Source organism: Patella vulgata, chromosome 1 (genome assembly GCF_932274485.2).
Source record: "Patella vulgata chromosome 1, xgPatVulg1.2, whole genome shotgun sequence".
NCBI lineage: Eukaryota > Metazoa > Mollusca > Gastropoda > Patellidae > Patella > Patella vulgata.
The window spans coordinates 46,951,127-46,963,903 of record NC_065879.2 but is presented as its reverse complement, the minus strand read 5'-3'; the positions used below and the strand labels follow the sequence as shown (position 1 = coordinate 46,963,903).

Genomic DNA, 12,777 nt, shown 5'->3' with positions numbered 1-12,777 from the left:
TAATAAACTTTTATCATAAACAGTGTTCATCGTAATTAAGTATAAAATTAAACCGACATACGAACGAAAAATCAGACAGTGATTTATAGTTCACACATGTCATAGGTTAAATTGAACTGTTCATGCAATAATTAAAACAGAGTATAACTCACTAATCTATAACTAATCCCTAATCCGCTTAATTAGTAGGGTTAATCTGCTGGGAAAGTGAGAACAAACCCATGTAAAACAACCAATGACTTGTAAATCCGATTACATTATATATGTAATAATTTGTCCGGGCTGTAAGGGTAGATATATCGGAAAGACCATAAATATGCTTAGATTAAGAATGAACCTCCATCGACAACATATTCTTAATCCGCTATACAGGATGATACCCCTGAGCCGACACCTTGATGTTTGTGGCAAATGCAATTTTTTAAAATTGTTTAATTGATATAACGGAAAGACATTAAAATGTCTTTCCGTTATATCAATTAAACAGCAAAAACAACGATCTATTAGAAGCAAAGGAAACATATTTTATTGAAAAATTCAAACCACTGCTTAATTCAAGGTGTTGATTTTTTGTTATATTAACATTGTAGTTGTGTAAATTATAAATGTTTCATTAATAATTTTGTTAATAATACATAATGTATGCATATTATCTTATCGTGCATATTATAGCCATTATAGTTCATTGTTGTAACCATGACGTTATTACGTCACATCAATTGTTAAAATTTGCCTGAAGAAGCTTTTAAAAGCGGAAAGTACTCGCAAAAACCTAGGTTTTTTTTCCTAAAACATCTTTATTTCGAATAAAATAAAATGTTGTTTTCCCATATCGCCGACTTCGTACGAAATAATTAATTGATTATGTGGTTTCCCTTATAATTGTTGTGCTTTATATAATTACCTTCCATATGTTTTGATAAGTTCCCTTCTTATCTGTTACTATTCAAGGTTATGATTAAGTGGTTTTCCCTAATTATCATTGGCTAATCAGATATAATTTATTTTGTATGTTATTATTAGTTTCCCTTTGACCTGTAACAATTTATATTGCCTTTAAATGATCGCACGTATGATTTCTTTAATTAAAGGAACGATGCGTCATTTGCATTTTCGCTAAAATATCAAATTTTTCACGGCTTAATCTACGCTAAATATGTACTCAGATTGATTATTTAACATTAAATTTAGAGAACACAATCAAAATACCAACGCTAGATAACCTTCCGGCTTGAATTCAATCGGATTTCAACTATGCTCATCGAGTTCTCCGCTACCAATGAAATATGGCGGCGTCTATTCCGATTGGAGATTAAATTTCCACAATATTATACATGCAGGTTGCAAGGGATTACCAATGACGCATCGAACCGTTAACTCAGTTAACAGAGTTTTAAATTTTTGTCAGTATATTTAAAATAATAGATCATGGTTTGTTTAATTACCCCCAACAAGAGGTTGGCAGAGCCTTATAACGGTTGTCACGTGACACATGGATTCATATGTACAGGTTCACAAAAAAATGAAGAAAGGCCTCGGTTATGGGAAGTGAAATTAAAAAGAAGTAGATGGAAGCCTGGTAAAAATTCTTTCTTGTTTGATGTCAATAGTAATAGCCTATCATTCGTTTTTATACTCCCACATTTTCATGTGCACGTATATTGTTGTTGCTCCTGTCCAGACGTCCGGACGTCCACAATTTTTTTGTGGACACCCTACAGGTCACAATGTTTATTCGATTTTGACGAAACTTAAAATATAGGTCTATCTCCCAAAGAACTCGGTTCCTTTTGATATTGGCTATTGGCATATATCGGACCATAACTTCATGGATTATGGCCCCTGATTGTACGAAAAAATCACGTTTTTAGCTTGTGGACCCTCTAGAGGTCACAATTTTCATCTGATTTTTTTATGAAACTTTAAATGCACGTTTAAAACTCAAAGATCTTGGTTCCTTTCTATATTTGCGCATATCGGATCGTAACTTCAGAATTGTGGCCCCTGATTGTATGAAAACTCGCGTTGTAAGCCTGTGGTCCCTCTAGAGGTCACAATTATTATCCGATTTAAAAACTCGTGCTAATACATCACAGATACACTGTTATGATGCGTCAGTTAAAATTTCGTGAAAATCGGACCAAAACTGCCGGATAAAATGGCCGCCCCTCATACGCAAATGTGGAATATTAATTTTGATCCGATTTTGATGAAACTTGAAATACATGTTTATAACCCATAGATCCTGGTTTCTTTCAAAACGCGCATATCGGATCGTAACTTCCTGAATTATAGCCCTTGATTGTACGAAAAATCACGTTTTTAGCTTGTGGTCCCTCTACAGGTAACAATATTTATTCGATTTTAAAAACCGTTGGAATATATTACCGTCACACTCTAGTTCGAATTTCGTGAAAATTGGACCAAACCTGCTGGACAAAATGGCGGTCCCTCGTAGGTAAATAGTGTAAATATATGGTATATCAAGGTTGTTGACCCTCTAGAGGCCACAATGTTGATCCAATTTTGGTGAAACTTGAAATACATGTTTATAACCCAACGATCGTGGTTTCTCTCGATATTCGCGCATACCGGATCATCATTTCCTGAATTATGGCCCTTGATTGTACGAAAAATCGCGTTTTTAGCTTGTGGTCCGACCTAGTTTGTGTCGAGTGGGCGTTAAACCCCATTTCTCTCTCCCTCACAACCTGCATGGGTATTTGCATTTCAATATCCCCTACTTTTTTTGAAGAGTATATCGAGGGTTTAGAACATAATTGTGATAAGTCACAATGCCTGATATATTGACTTATCGCAATTATGTTCTATACCCTCGATATATGGTATGTCAAGGTTGTGGACCCTTTCGAAGTCACAATTTTGATCCGATTTTGATGAAACTTGAAATATATGTTTATAACCCAGAGATCTTGGTTCCTGTTGATACTCGCGCATATCGGATCGTAACTTCCTGAATTAGGGCCATTGATTGTACGAAAATCGCTTTTTTGTTCTCTATCTATCTCTTGCAAAATGTGGGCGTATCCAGCCTGGCAGCCGCTGGTTTTTAACGGTTTCAAGCGATCGTAGATTGTTATTGTAGTTCGAAGAAGTTCCCAACCTAATGACATTCACGTCACGTCATTGGTTATTTTATTTATTTATTTATTTTTTTGATGATTTGCTATGAACTAAGTAGTAGATGTTATTTCAGTTTAGATTTCGTCTCTATAGCATAAAGTGTTGCGGTTTTGGTCATTTTTTATAGATATGTACAATGACTTCGTCCATGAATGAATTTTCGAAACAAATTTATGAACTTACACTTTTGAGTTTGACACATATTTTTCGATTTGAACTTCATCAATGTGGTCATTTTTCTTTATTATGTTTCATGACTTCAACATCACCCAGGAGTGCATTTTTAATAATTTGCTATGAGCTTGAGACACACAGTGTAGGCCTAGCCAAGTAGGCCTAGTCGTTTTTCGATTCAAATATCGTGGATATGGTATAAAGTGTTGCGGTATATTGCACAGTTCTCGCCTCTTACTGACCATACATCTTATGCAGAACTGTCAGAACTCATTATTAGCATTTCACACTGCGCATTATCATTCGAATTAAGCCTTTCAGTCTGAAAAATTTCTGTTTATTAAGATTAATATTATTCTTTGTCTAGTCTTTGGCAGTGGGAGGGGACTTGTAGAAACAGAGAAAACCCACGAGGTTGGACAGGCAACCCTACTCCTTGTCACGTAGAATCTTTAGATCGAAATATCGCCACTTAACTCAATGACACAGCTGGTGATCTAAAGCGCACGTGTTAGATCACTCGACAACTCAACTCACTGTTTCCAAGGAAACACAAAAATGCACAACTAATATAATCGGTTGATGTGTTTACAAATAACAACGTTTCATAAAGATATCCTCTGATATGCCCTGGAAACGAAATTGGGATGGACAGAACCCGTTTCAGTATCTTTCGTTTACCACTTTCGGCGCGTTATAATAACATACGATAAAAATTAAAATTAAATAAAAAACTAGTTTTTAATTTCAGAGGCAATCATTATTCGATACTTCGATTTAATCTGTAGTCAAATAATATATTGGATCATTGCAGTATGTTTAATGTCATTTTTAAAAAAAATAAAATTCGGAAACGAAATCGGGATGGACGGAGCCCGTTTCAATATCCCCCCCTTATAACTTCGTTCGACGCGGGATAATAACATATGATACCAATTAAATACAGAATTAGCTTCTAATTTCAAGGGTAATCATTTTTCGATACTTTCGATTTAACCCGTAGTCAAGCGATATATATTGGATTATTGCTGTATTTTTAATGTTAAAAAATAAATAAATAAATAAATAAATATTATCAATAAAATTGATTTATTAAAATTATTGTTTACCTCTATACTTGAGTGAACATAAAAATACATTGGTCCTGATCTAAAATATATAAATCGGTCACACGCTGTACTGTGATTCTATCTGCAACGTAAGAATGGGTAACAAAATGGCGACCAGACTCTCTCTCGATATATTAGCGTACCATTTTCCCAAAGATTTAATAATAAGGTAGTAAAATATCGTATTGAATTTGATTTTGTCTAACAAAGTAACCCACATTATATTATTTATTCAAGTTGATTTAGAAGACCATAAACTGGTGAGCTGTGAATTTGGACTAAGATTGAATGTAACGGTAAAAGAGCAGCATTGTTGGAAAGATGGCGACAGATGTAGCGGAAGAGGAAACTGTGTATCTAAACGAGGCCAAGTAAGTTGCGTATTATCAACAGTTTTGCTTCCATTTTGTGAGTTCGTTCATTTTTATGATATGTTGGTTGAAATGACATACAAAATTGACGGAAACGAGTCAGTCTCTCTTGTATTCGTAATTTGTTTTGTTATAAACATTACAATCCGTGTATATAGCAAATTGGCGAATCTGGATGAATCCATACAAATCGGATTATCTGGATAAATGGTTGCGCTGAAAACACAAGCAAAATATTGAAACATAATAATATTTATCTTAATGCAATCGGATTGTCAGCGATCTTAATAGCATTATCGCCAACACTAAACAATAGAAAATAAGATGGAAAGACAGTATGAATTAAAACTTAAAAAGCACTACTTGGTTTTACCCTGCGATACCAAAATTTTAATATTCCACCAACTGGGTTACTCATGATCGTTGGATGCTCAGCCGAACGCCATTCAGTAGTGTCTTTGTCTCTACCCATATATATACTAAACAGCAAAAAAAATAAAAAAAAATAAAAAAACAAAAAAAACAAAACAAAACAAAAAAACGTCAAGATTTTGGAACGCCATAGGGCCCATTCTCTGGTTCAGGCCGATTCCAACCTAAACCATTATGCTTGGACCTCCCCATGAATCTCGTTCCATGACACATTGTTCAGAATAACGCTGGCCACGTCGACGCCATATTCTGGTCCTGCCATCTGTAGTTGATACGCAATACCGACTCTCATCTGTAAACAGAACAGTTCTCCATTGCCTCTGTCGCCAGTTCTGGTGTTGTTAGGCAAACTGTAGACGTTCACGTCGATGGCCAGGGGTGAGGATCGGTCCACAGTAAGGTCTACGGCAATGGATGTTCTCTCTGGTGAGACGTCGGCGCACTGTATCGGTACTGATGCGTCTTCCATGTGTTCCCGCTGTCTGACGTGCTGTCTCAGATGCCCGTGTGAAGGGATTCTGCACGTGCTGTAGCACAACATGGCGATCTTGTCGCCTTGTGGTAACTCTTGGTCTACCAGTTCGGGGGCGATCATCCGTGGTGTTTGTGGCCCGAAAGCGCTGATGATGCCTATAGATGGTCCGAACATTAACCTGGAAGTGATTGGCAACGGCTTGGGCAGTGTGGACAGCGTCGACTCTTCCAAGCGCCTGGTTCCGCTGAGGATTTTATAGGGCTGGTACCGGTGAACAGCACGTGCAGCATGGGGTACATGAAAATCATGAAGAACACATTACCATCTCAGAAGTCAGGTTGCGTTTTTGAGAACATTTCCTGGGATCAATTCTGTGTTTGGGAAGGAGCCTTATTGCTCAGGTAAAGTTGGAGATGTGGTCACATAATAAAAACATTTGGCAAGTTTTATGCAATGCGTCTATTCAGAGTAACATACCAAACTGACGTTTCTTTTGCTGCTTAGTATATAAGAAACACCCTTTCTGAAAAGCTGCAACCTCTTCTGTGCCAAATTGCTTCCTGCACCCCTGCAAGCCTAATATTGTTTGTCAAGTTTTGTCATGAAATGAACATTGATGGTCTCAAAGTGACGAATATCATAGCAGATTTCATTTCTATCGACAATGAAACAGACCGTTCTTTCTAAGGGCAGTTATTACGGCCGATGCTTTATGGTTTAAGCGAATAATAGAATATTTTCAACCCTGTCCCTTTTTTCGGGGTGGGTTTGAGATCCCAACACATTTATGTTAAAAGCGGAAAGTGATTAAATTAGAGGCGAGTAACAAAGGATTATGAATTTTACAAATTGTCTTTTGTTTTGAATCAAATTGTCTGGCAGAATTTAGTCTGCGGTACAGTTAAATAATTGGAGACTAACAGCAAGTACGGGCGTGCTCAATCTCTTCAGATCGCGATATCTAGCTGTTAGTGTGAACTGAAAGAGAATACATCTCTGTTTGGGAGAATGGGGCGTATTATGGACTGGAAACCGATTGTGACGTCATCACAGCCATCTTGGAATTGTGACGTCATATCAAAGATCGAAATCCGTCAATCGATGCAGAGGATGCATATCAAGTTTCATGTGTATCGTACTTAAATTAACGGAGATTGGCGTTTTGAAGAGCGTCGCCCTCAAGAGCAAGAAGAGAAGGAAGAAGAACACGAGTAGCGCGTGGGGCCAAGTCCCCAACGCTTATCACATCTGGATTCAAATAAGCAACATTAACATTTTTTTCTTCGAAACAACGATTGATTATTTTTATTTATAACATTTCTGCAACATCCAACTACAAGTAAACTACAACATCCAACTACAATTAAGCACGACTCGAGTACAAAACCCTCTTTTTAAATCTAAGCGATAAAAGATTGCTTTCTCCGACATTTTAAATTTAGGTCTTCAACACATAAAGGCGGACCACAGTACTAACCTACCGTAATAATGAATGTCCGTATCAAATTTGATAAAACAACGCTTGATTTACTTTAAGATCAATATTTGCTGATAAATGAAAGTTGTTTCAATAGATTGGGCTGCGCATGTGTAACAGATTTTAATAGTATAAAATTAACTTAATTTTAAGATGTTACAAGCATTAATAGAGAAATTATGTTTGCCAGGTGAAACAAAGGGCACCCAATCATAGCTAAATATAAGCACATCAGTATATATCAACGTTTTTAGCTACGTCTCGTTGCTAGTCACTATAGTATTCTTTTCTCCCTGATCTGCCCGACCCTGCCCTGCAGATGTGTGTATTGGGAATAGTACTGTAGCACGTTCACGTTAACGGGCAATCTAAATTACATTAGTAATAAAAAAATCTAATTTCTACGCCACACAGGACTTAATCAACAAAAGATATATCATACTATTAAACGTTTACAAAACACCTTTCTACCTTTTCAGCTTCATCTGTCCTAGCTTTCTTTGCAGGCGGTTATGGGACTTCATCATTTGTAGTGGTCGGGTCATCCAAATTCTGAGATAATACAGTCGCCACCGCAACACTTATTAAATTCTCTACTAGGGAGGGAACCCCTATCCTCTCCTCCTTTTCAGGCCTGCAATTCTCTTTTTTTACGATTCTCTCTAAACATTTTTAAAACCTCCATTACTCTAAAAGGTTTTGCTGCATCCCAAATCCGTTTTGCGGTCGCGCCCTCCGGGAGTAGACAGGTTGATGTCATCACGTCAAGTGACAATAGGCAGTCGTCATGTGACATCTGTCCATGCCAAGGATGGACAGCTCACCAAACAGTGGATTAAGAGTTTAATTCCAGGACAAATACGTGTTTATCAGTTCTTCCCTTTGTATCATTTCAACGATTATGTCAGTTAACAGTAACTTGTAATCTTATTAGTATATGCGCCTCGAATACTAATTCATTTAAACGAAATATTAATTCGTTATAACGAAATATTAATTCGTTATAACGAAATATTAATTCGTTATAACGAAATATTAATTCGTTATAACGAAATATTAATTCGTTATAACGAAATATTAATTCGTTATAACGAAATATTAATTCGTTATAACGAAATATTAATTCGTTATAACGAAATAATTAATTTGTTTAAACGAAATCATTATTTGTTTAAACGAAATAAGTAATTCGTTATAAAGAAATAATTAATTCGTTTTAACGAAATATTAATTCGTTTTAACGAAATATTAATTCGTTATAACGAAATATTAATTCGTTTAAACGAAATATTAATTCGTTTAAACGAAATATTAATTCGTTTAAACGAAATATTAATTCGTTTAAACGAAATATTAATTCGTTTAAACGAAATATTAATTCGTTATAACGAAATATTAATTCGTTATAACGAAATATTAAATCGTTATAACGAAATAATTATTTCGAATAATCGAATTAATTGATTTACGATTTAACACGTCGACTAATGACCCCAATGCTCCAAACACCCAATTTGAAGAATAAAACTTTGTTAAAAAAACATTCGTGATCTCTATCGTTACTTTGAGATTAACACATGGTTCAATTTTAATTCAATACTTCGCTTGTGCGTAGGGTATTTAGCGGTGGGAGGGGGGGGGGGAACAGGTGGACCCCGAGAGAACCGACGAGGTTGGAAAAGCTACCCTGCTCCTTGTCACGTAGAAGGCGTCAATTGAAACAACGCCACTTGACTCAATGACAGACCCCGTGTTCACAAGGTTTTCGTAATGGGCACCATGTGACAGGTGGAGACTCTATGAAGCAGCCCAGTCTTCAATAGCCAAGTCAAAGCAGAACAGTAGGACGTTAAACCCTATTTCATTTCATTTCATAAGAGTGTGAACCCTATCGATTTTTCAGTGTAATGTGACTTGCCGTTCCAGCGAAATGCGGGTTGGGTGGTCTAGTGGTGCGCGTGAAATCATGCGGTCTGTAATTTGTGTTGTTGTGTTGTTGCCTGTCCAACATCGTAGGTCTACACCGCATCCACCTGTTTCCTCATATTGTTAAATACCCCCCCCCACACACACACACTCACCTCCCCACCCCCAAAAGCGAAGTATTAAAATAAAACTGAACCAAGTGTTAGTCTCGAAATGATCTAGTTTGTTTCGCATTTCTAGGGTTACCGCCTCAAGCCCGACCGCATATCGATAAAGATAGACACCACGATTGTTTTTTTCAACATGCTTTATTTTCAAATTGGGTGTTTGGAGCATTGAGGTGTACACGGGACCTCGGTTGTTGGTCCAATCCGAACTTGACAGCACCCCTTGTCAGGCCCTCTGTGCTGCATCATTGACAAAAACCAGATAAACTTTCTTGACAGCTCTCCATCACTGACAAAAACCAGATGAACTTTCTCGGCCAGCAACGGGAGCGAACCCGCGACCTCCAAATGCAAGCGAGGTAGCGTCTTAGTCTTACCCACATGAGCTTGTGAACCCAATGGTTAATACCCTAAACATATGTTAAAAACTATTGCTTCTATCGGGTTCACAATGTTTTCGTAATGGGGATAATGTTGAGGGATTGGGTCTCTGGATCAGAAGGAAACGGCAGTGTTCGTTCTCTCATTAACTCCAATGCTTCACACCAATATATAATGTAAAGAACTGATTTAATGTGTATCCTCATTCGTGTTCATAAGGTTTTTAGAATAACGGGAGGAGCAACCCGGGAACCCGGTTCATCTCTTTATGTCACCAATGCTTCATAGAGTCCCTACCCCTCAATTGGTCCCCATTACGAAAAACTTGTGAACACGAGGTCTGTCACTGAATCAAGTGGCGTTGTTTCAATTGACGGCTTATACGTGACAAGGAGCAGGGTCTTTTGTCCAGCCTCGTATGTTCTCCCCGGGTTCACCTGTTTCCTCCCACTGCTAAATATCCCTACGCGCAAGCCAATTATTGAAATAAAATTGAACCATGTGTTAATCCCAAAATAACTTAGCTTGTGTCGCAGTTCCAGGGTTACTGCCTCAAGCCCTACCGCAAATCGATAACCATATAGACCACGATTGTATTTTTAACATATTTTTTTTTTCAAATTCGGTGTTTGGAGCATTGAGGTAATTAGTCGACGTGTTAAATCGTAAGCGGATTAATTCGATTAATCAAATTAATTAGTATTTCGTTATAACGAATTAGTATTTCGTTATAACGAAATAATTATATAAGAGTAGAATTATGCCCGAAAAAATTATATAAGAGTGGAATCGTGCACTTAAGGGGCTCCGTATAAATGTTATGACGGTTTTCTAACCAATTTTTGTCGCTTTGAATACTTCTTGATTAAATAACCATACCAGTGTGTGCACATTCTAACAATTGATAAATAGTCCGAATTCAGACATAATAATTATATATGTATTATTGGTGATAATTCTAACGTTAATCTAACGTAAAGTTTGCGTCAGGTTTCTAATCGTTAGTTTATGGTTAGTTTTCTGACGTAAATCTAGCGTTAGTTTTCTAACGTTAATATAACGTTAGTTGTCATATGTTAATGTAACGTTAGTTTTATGTCATAATTTTAACCGTTAATTTAACATTAGTTTTCTAACGTGAATCTAACATATACCTAATATTTATTGTCTAACGTAAAACAAATGTCAGTTTAATGTCAGGATACTAACAATTAAATTACTGTTATTTTTTGATCGTTAGTTTTCTTACGTAAACAAATGTCAGTTTAATCTCAGGTTACTAACACATAAATTACTGTTAGTTTTTGATTGTTTGCTGTCTAACCATAATCAACAAAATCCATTTAAGTTAACCAAATTCTAAATTTTAAGCATTTTTTTAGGCAACTTGAACAAAATCTATTAATAATTGTAACCTGTATAATATTAACGGACAAAACATTAACAAAAACGTGGGTGTGGCACAACCCCTAGGCGTCGGGCCATGCACCGAAATCGATAGTTGCTGATATCCTTACGGTATAAGGAATAAATATGCCAAATTCCAAGATGATCCTTTCAGAATTGCAGCCTGTAGACAAAAAAAAAGCACAAAAAAAAAGTTGGTGTGATCTGCCCGTGGGACTCGGACATGGAACAATATAAATAGGTACAACCCTTTGGTGGATCATACTGAAATGGAACAAAAACTGTTACTAACTGCAACCTGAAGACTATTTATAGACAAAATATTAACAAAAAAGGGCTGTGGCACCATCCAAAGGGAGAGAGAGAAAGAAATGGGGTTTAATGTCCACTTGACAAAAAACTATGTCATTTCAGGACTAATATAAGGTTTAGTTTTATTTCAATAATTCGCTAGCCCATAGGGTTCTTTAGCAGTGGGAGGAAACCGGGGGACCAGGTTGGACAGGCGGCCCCACTCCTTGTCACATACAACCATGGAATCGAAACCACACCAGTTGACTCAATGACATATGATAAAACGCGCACGCGCTAACGATTTGGCCATCTAAGCCCCAGCCAGGGTGCTACCAGGGAGTTTTGTCCGGACAGCAGTGCTAAGGCCTACTCTTATATTGAATTCCAACTGCCAGGGGATCTTTTAAGTGCATGTCAATGTGTACATGGGACCTCAGTTTTTCGTCCCATCCGAACGACTAGACAGCTGTCCTTGTCAGGCCCTCTGTTCTGCATCACTGACAAGCGGAAACCACGTCGGAAAATCCTGATGAGCTTTCTCGGGCAACACTGTGGGCGAACCTGTGACCTCCAAGCTAGCCAGCCAGTGTCTTACTCACTTAGCCAATGTGCAGTTCACAAAAACTGTGCAGTTCACAAACACATTATCCGTACTTTTCGAGTCTGTGACTACAACAACTACTCGAGTGTGTCATCCATAAAGCAAAGTGACTAATCAAGAGTAGGTCCATATAACCACTGTTTAGTAATGAAACACTGATTTTAAATGTTTGAAGCATGGTGCACACTTCGACATAGGAGATGTTGGTAGCCGATAATGAAAAATAAAAAAAAATCGTCTAATGTGCTCAACCGGTCGCTAGCTATTTCTTGTTGCCAGCGACTATTGCAGTGATGATCGCAGATATCTGACATATTTGGTATGATCATTCTAGTTTTCACTTCACACGCAACAATTAATGTGCTCATCGCAGAGAAAAGTTAAGCGACAAGCAAGGAAATAAAATCTCCTATTAAACCAATCACTTTGGGTAATTTTTCTCATGTGCATTAACCACACTCAAGGTTTTGCCGATTTTTGTTACAATTACATGCTTAAGTGGCTAGGGTAATTTAAATTATCTGACTTATTAAAATTAAGTTTTCAATTCTGACACTTATCGTGTGAACTGTAAATTTTATTTTGTTAAACTATTGTAAGAAAAGAAACATATTGAATATGCCTGTCAATATTCTTTCTCTGTCAGAGCAGCTTACATGTGAAATTGTCTTCCAAAAACTCTTCGTGAGTCCTCTTCCATCCAAAACTTAAAAACTCATTTATTTCAAAAATGGTGTTGAACTGGGTGTTTTTGTGAATGCGCTTAGAAATACTCATGTGTAATGAAGTGCTATATAAATTGAAGCATAATAACCATAA

General features: G+C 36.9%; 1 protein-coding gene across 2 annotated transcripts in view; it reads left to right on the top strand.

Moving 5' to 3' along the window:
* LOC126807736 (delta and Notch-like epidermal growth factor-related receptor) overlaps nucleotides 1–12,777 on the top strand; it is a 385,935-nt gene that overhangs the window by 282,370 nt on the left and 90,788 nt on the right. For both annotated transcript variants that reach the window (XM_050532512.2, XM_050532520.2), the window contains one exon: nucleotides 4,665–4,798. In XM_050532512.2, the coding sequence (XP_050388469.1) occupies nucleotides 4,665–4,798 (134 nt within the window). The remainder of the gene's footprint in view (nucleotides 1–4,664; nucleotides 4,799–12,777) is intronic.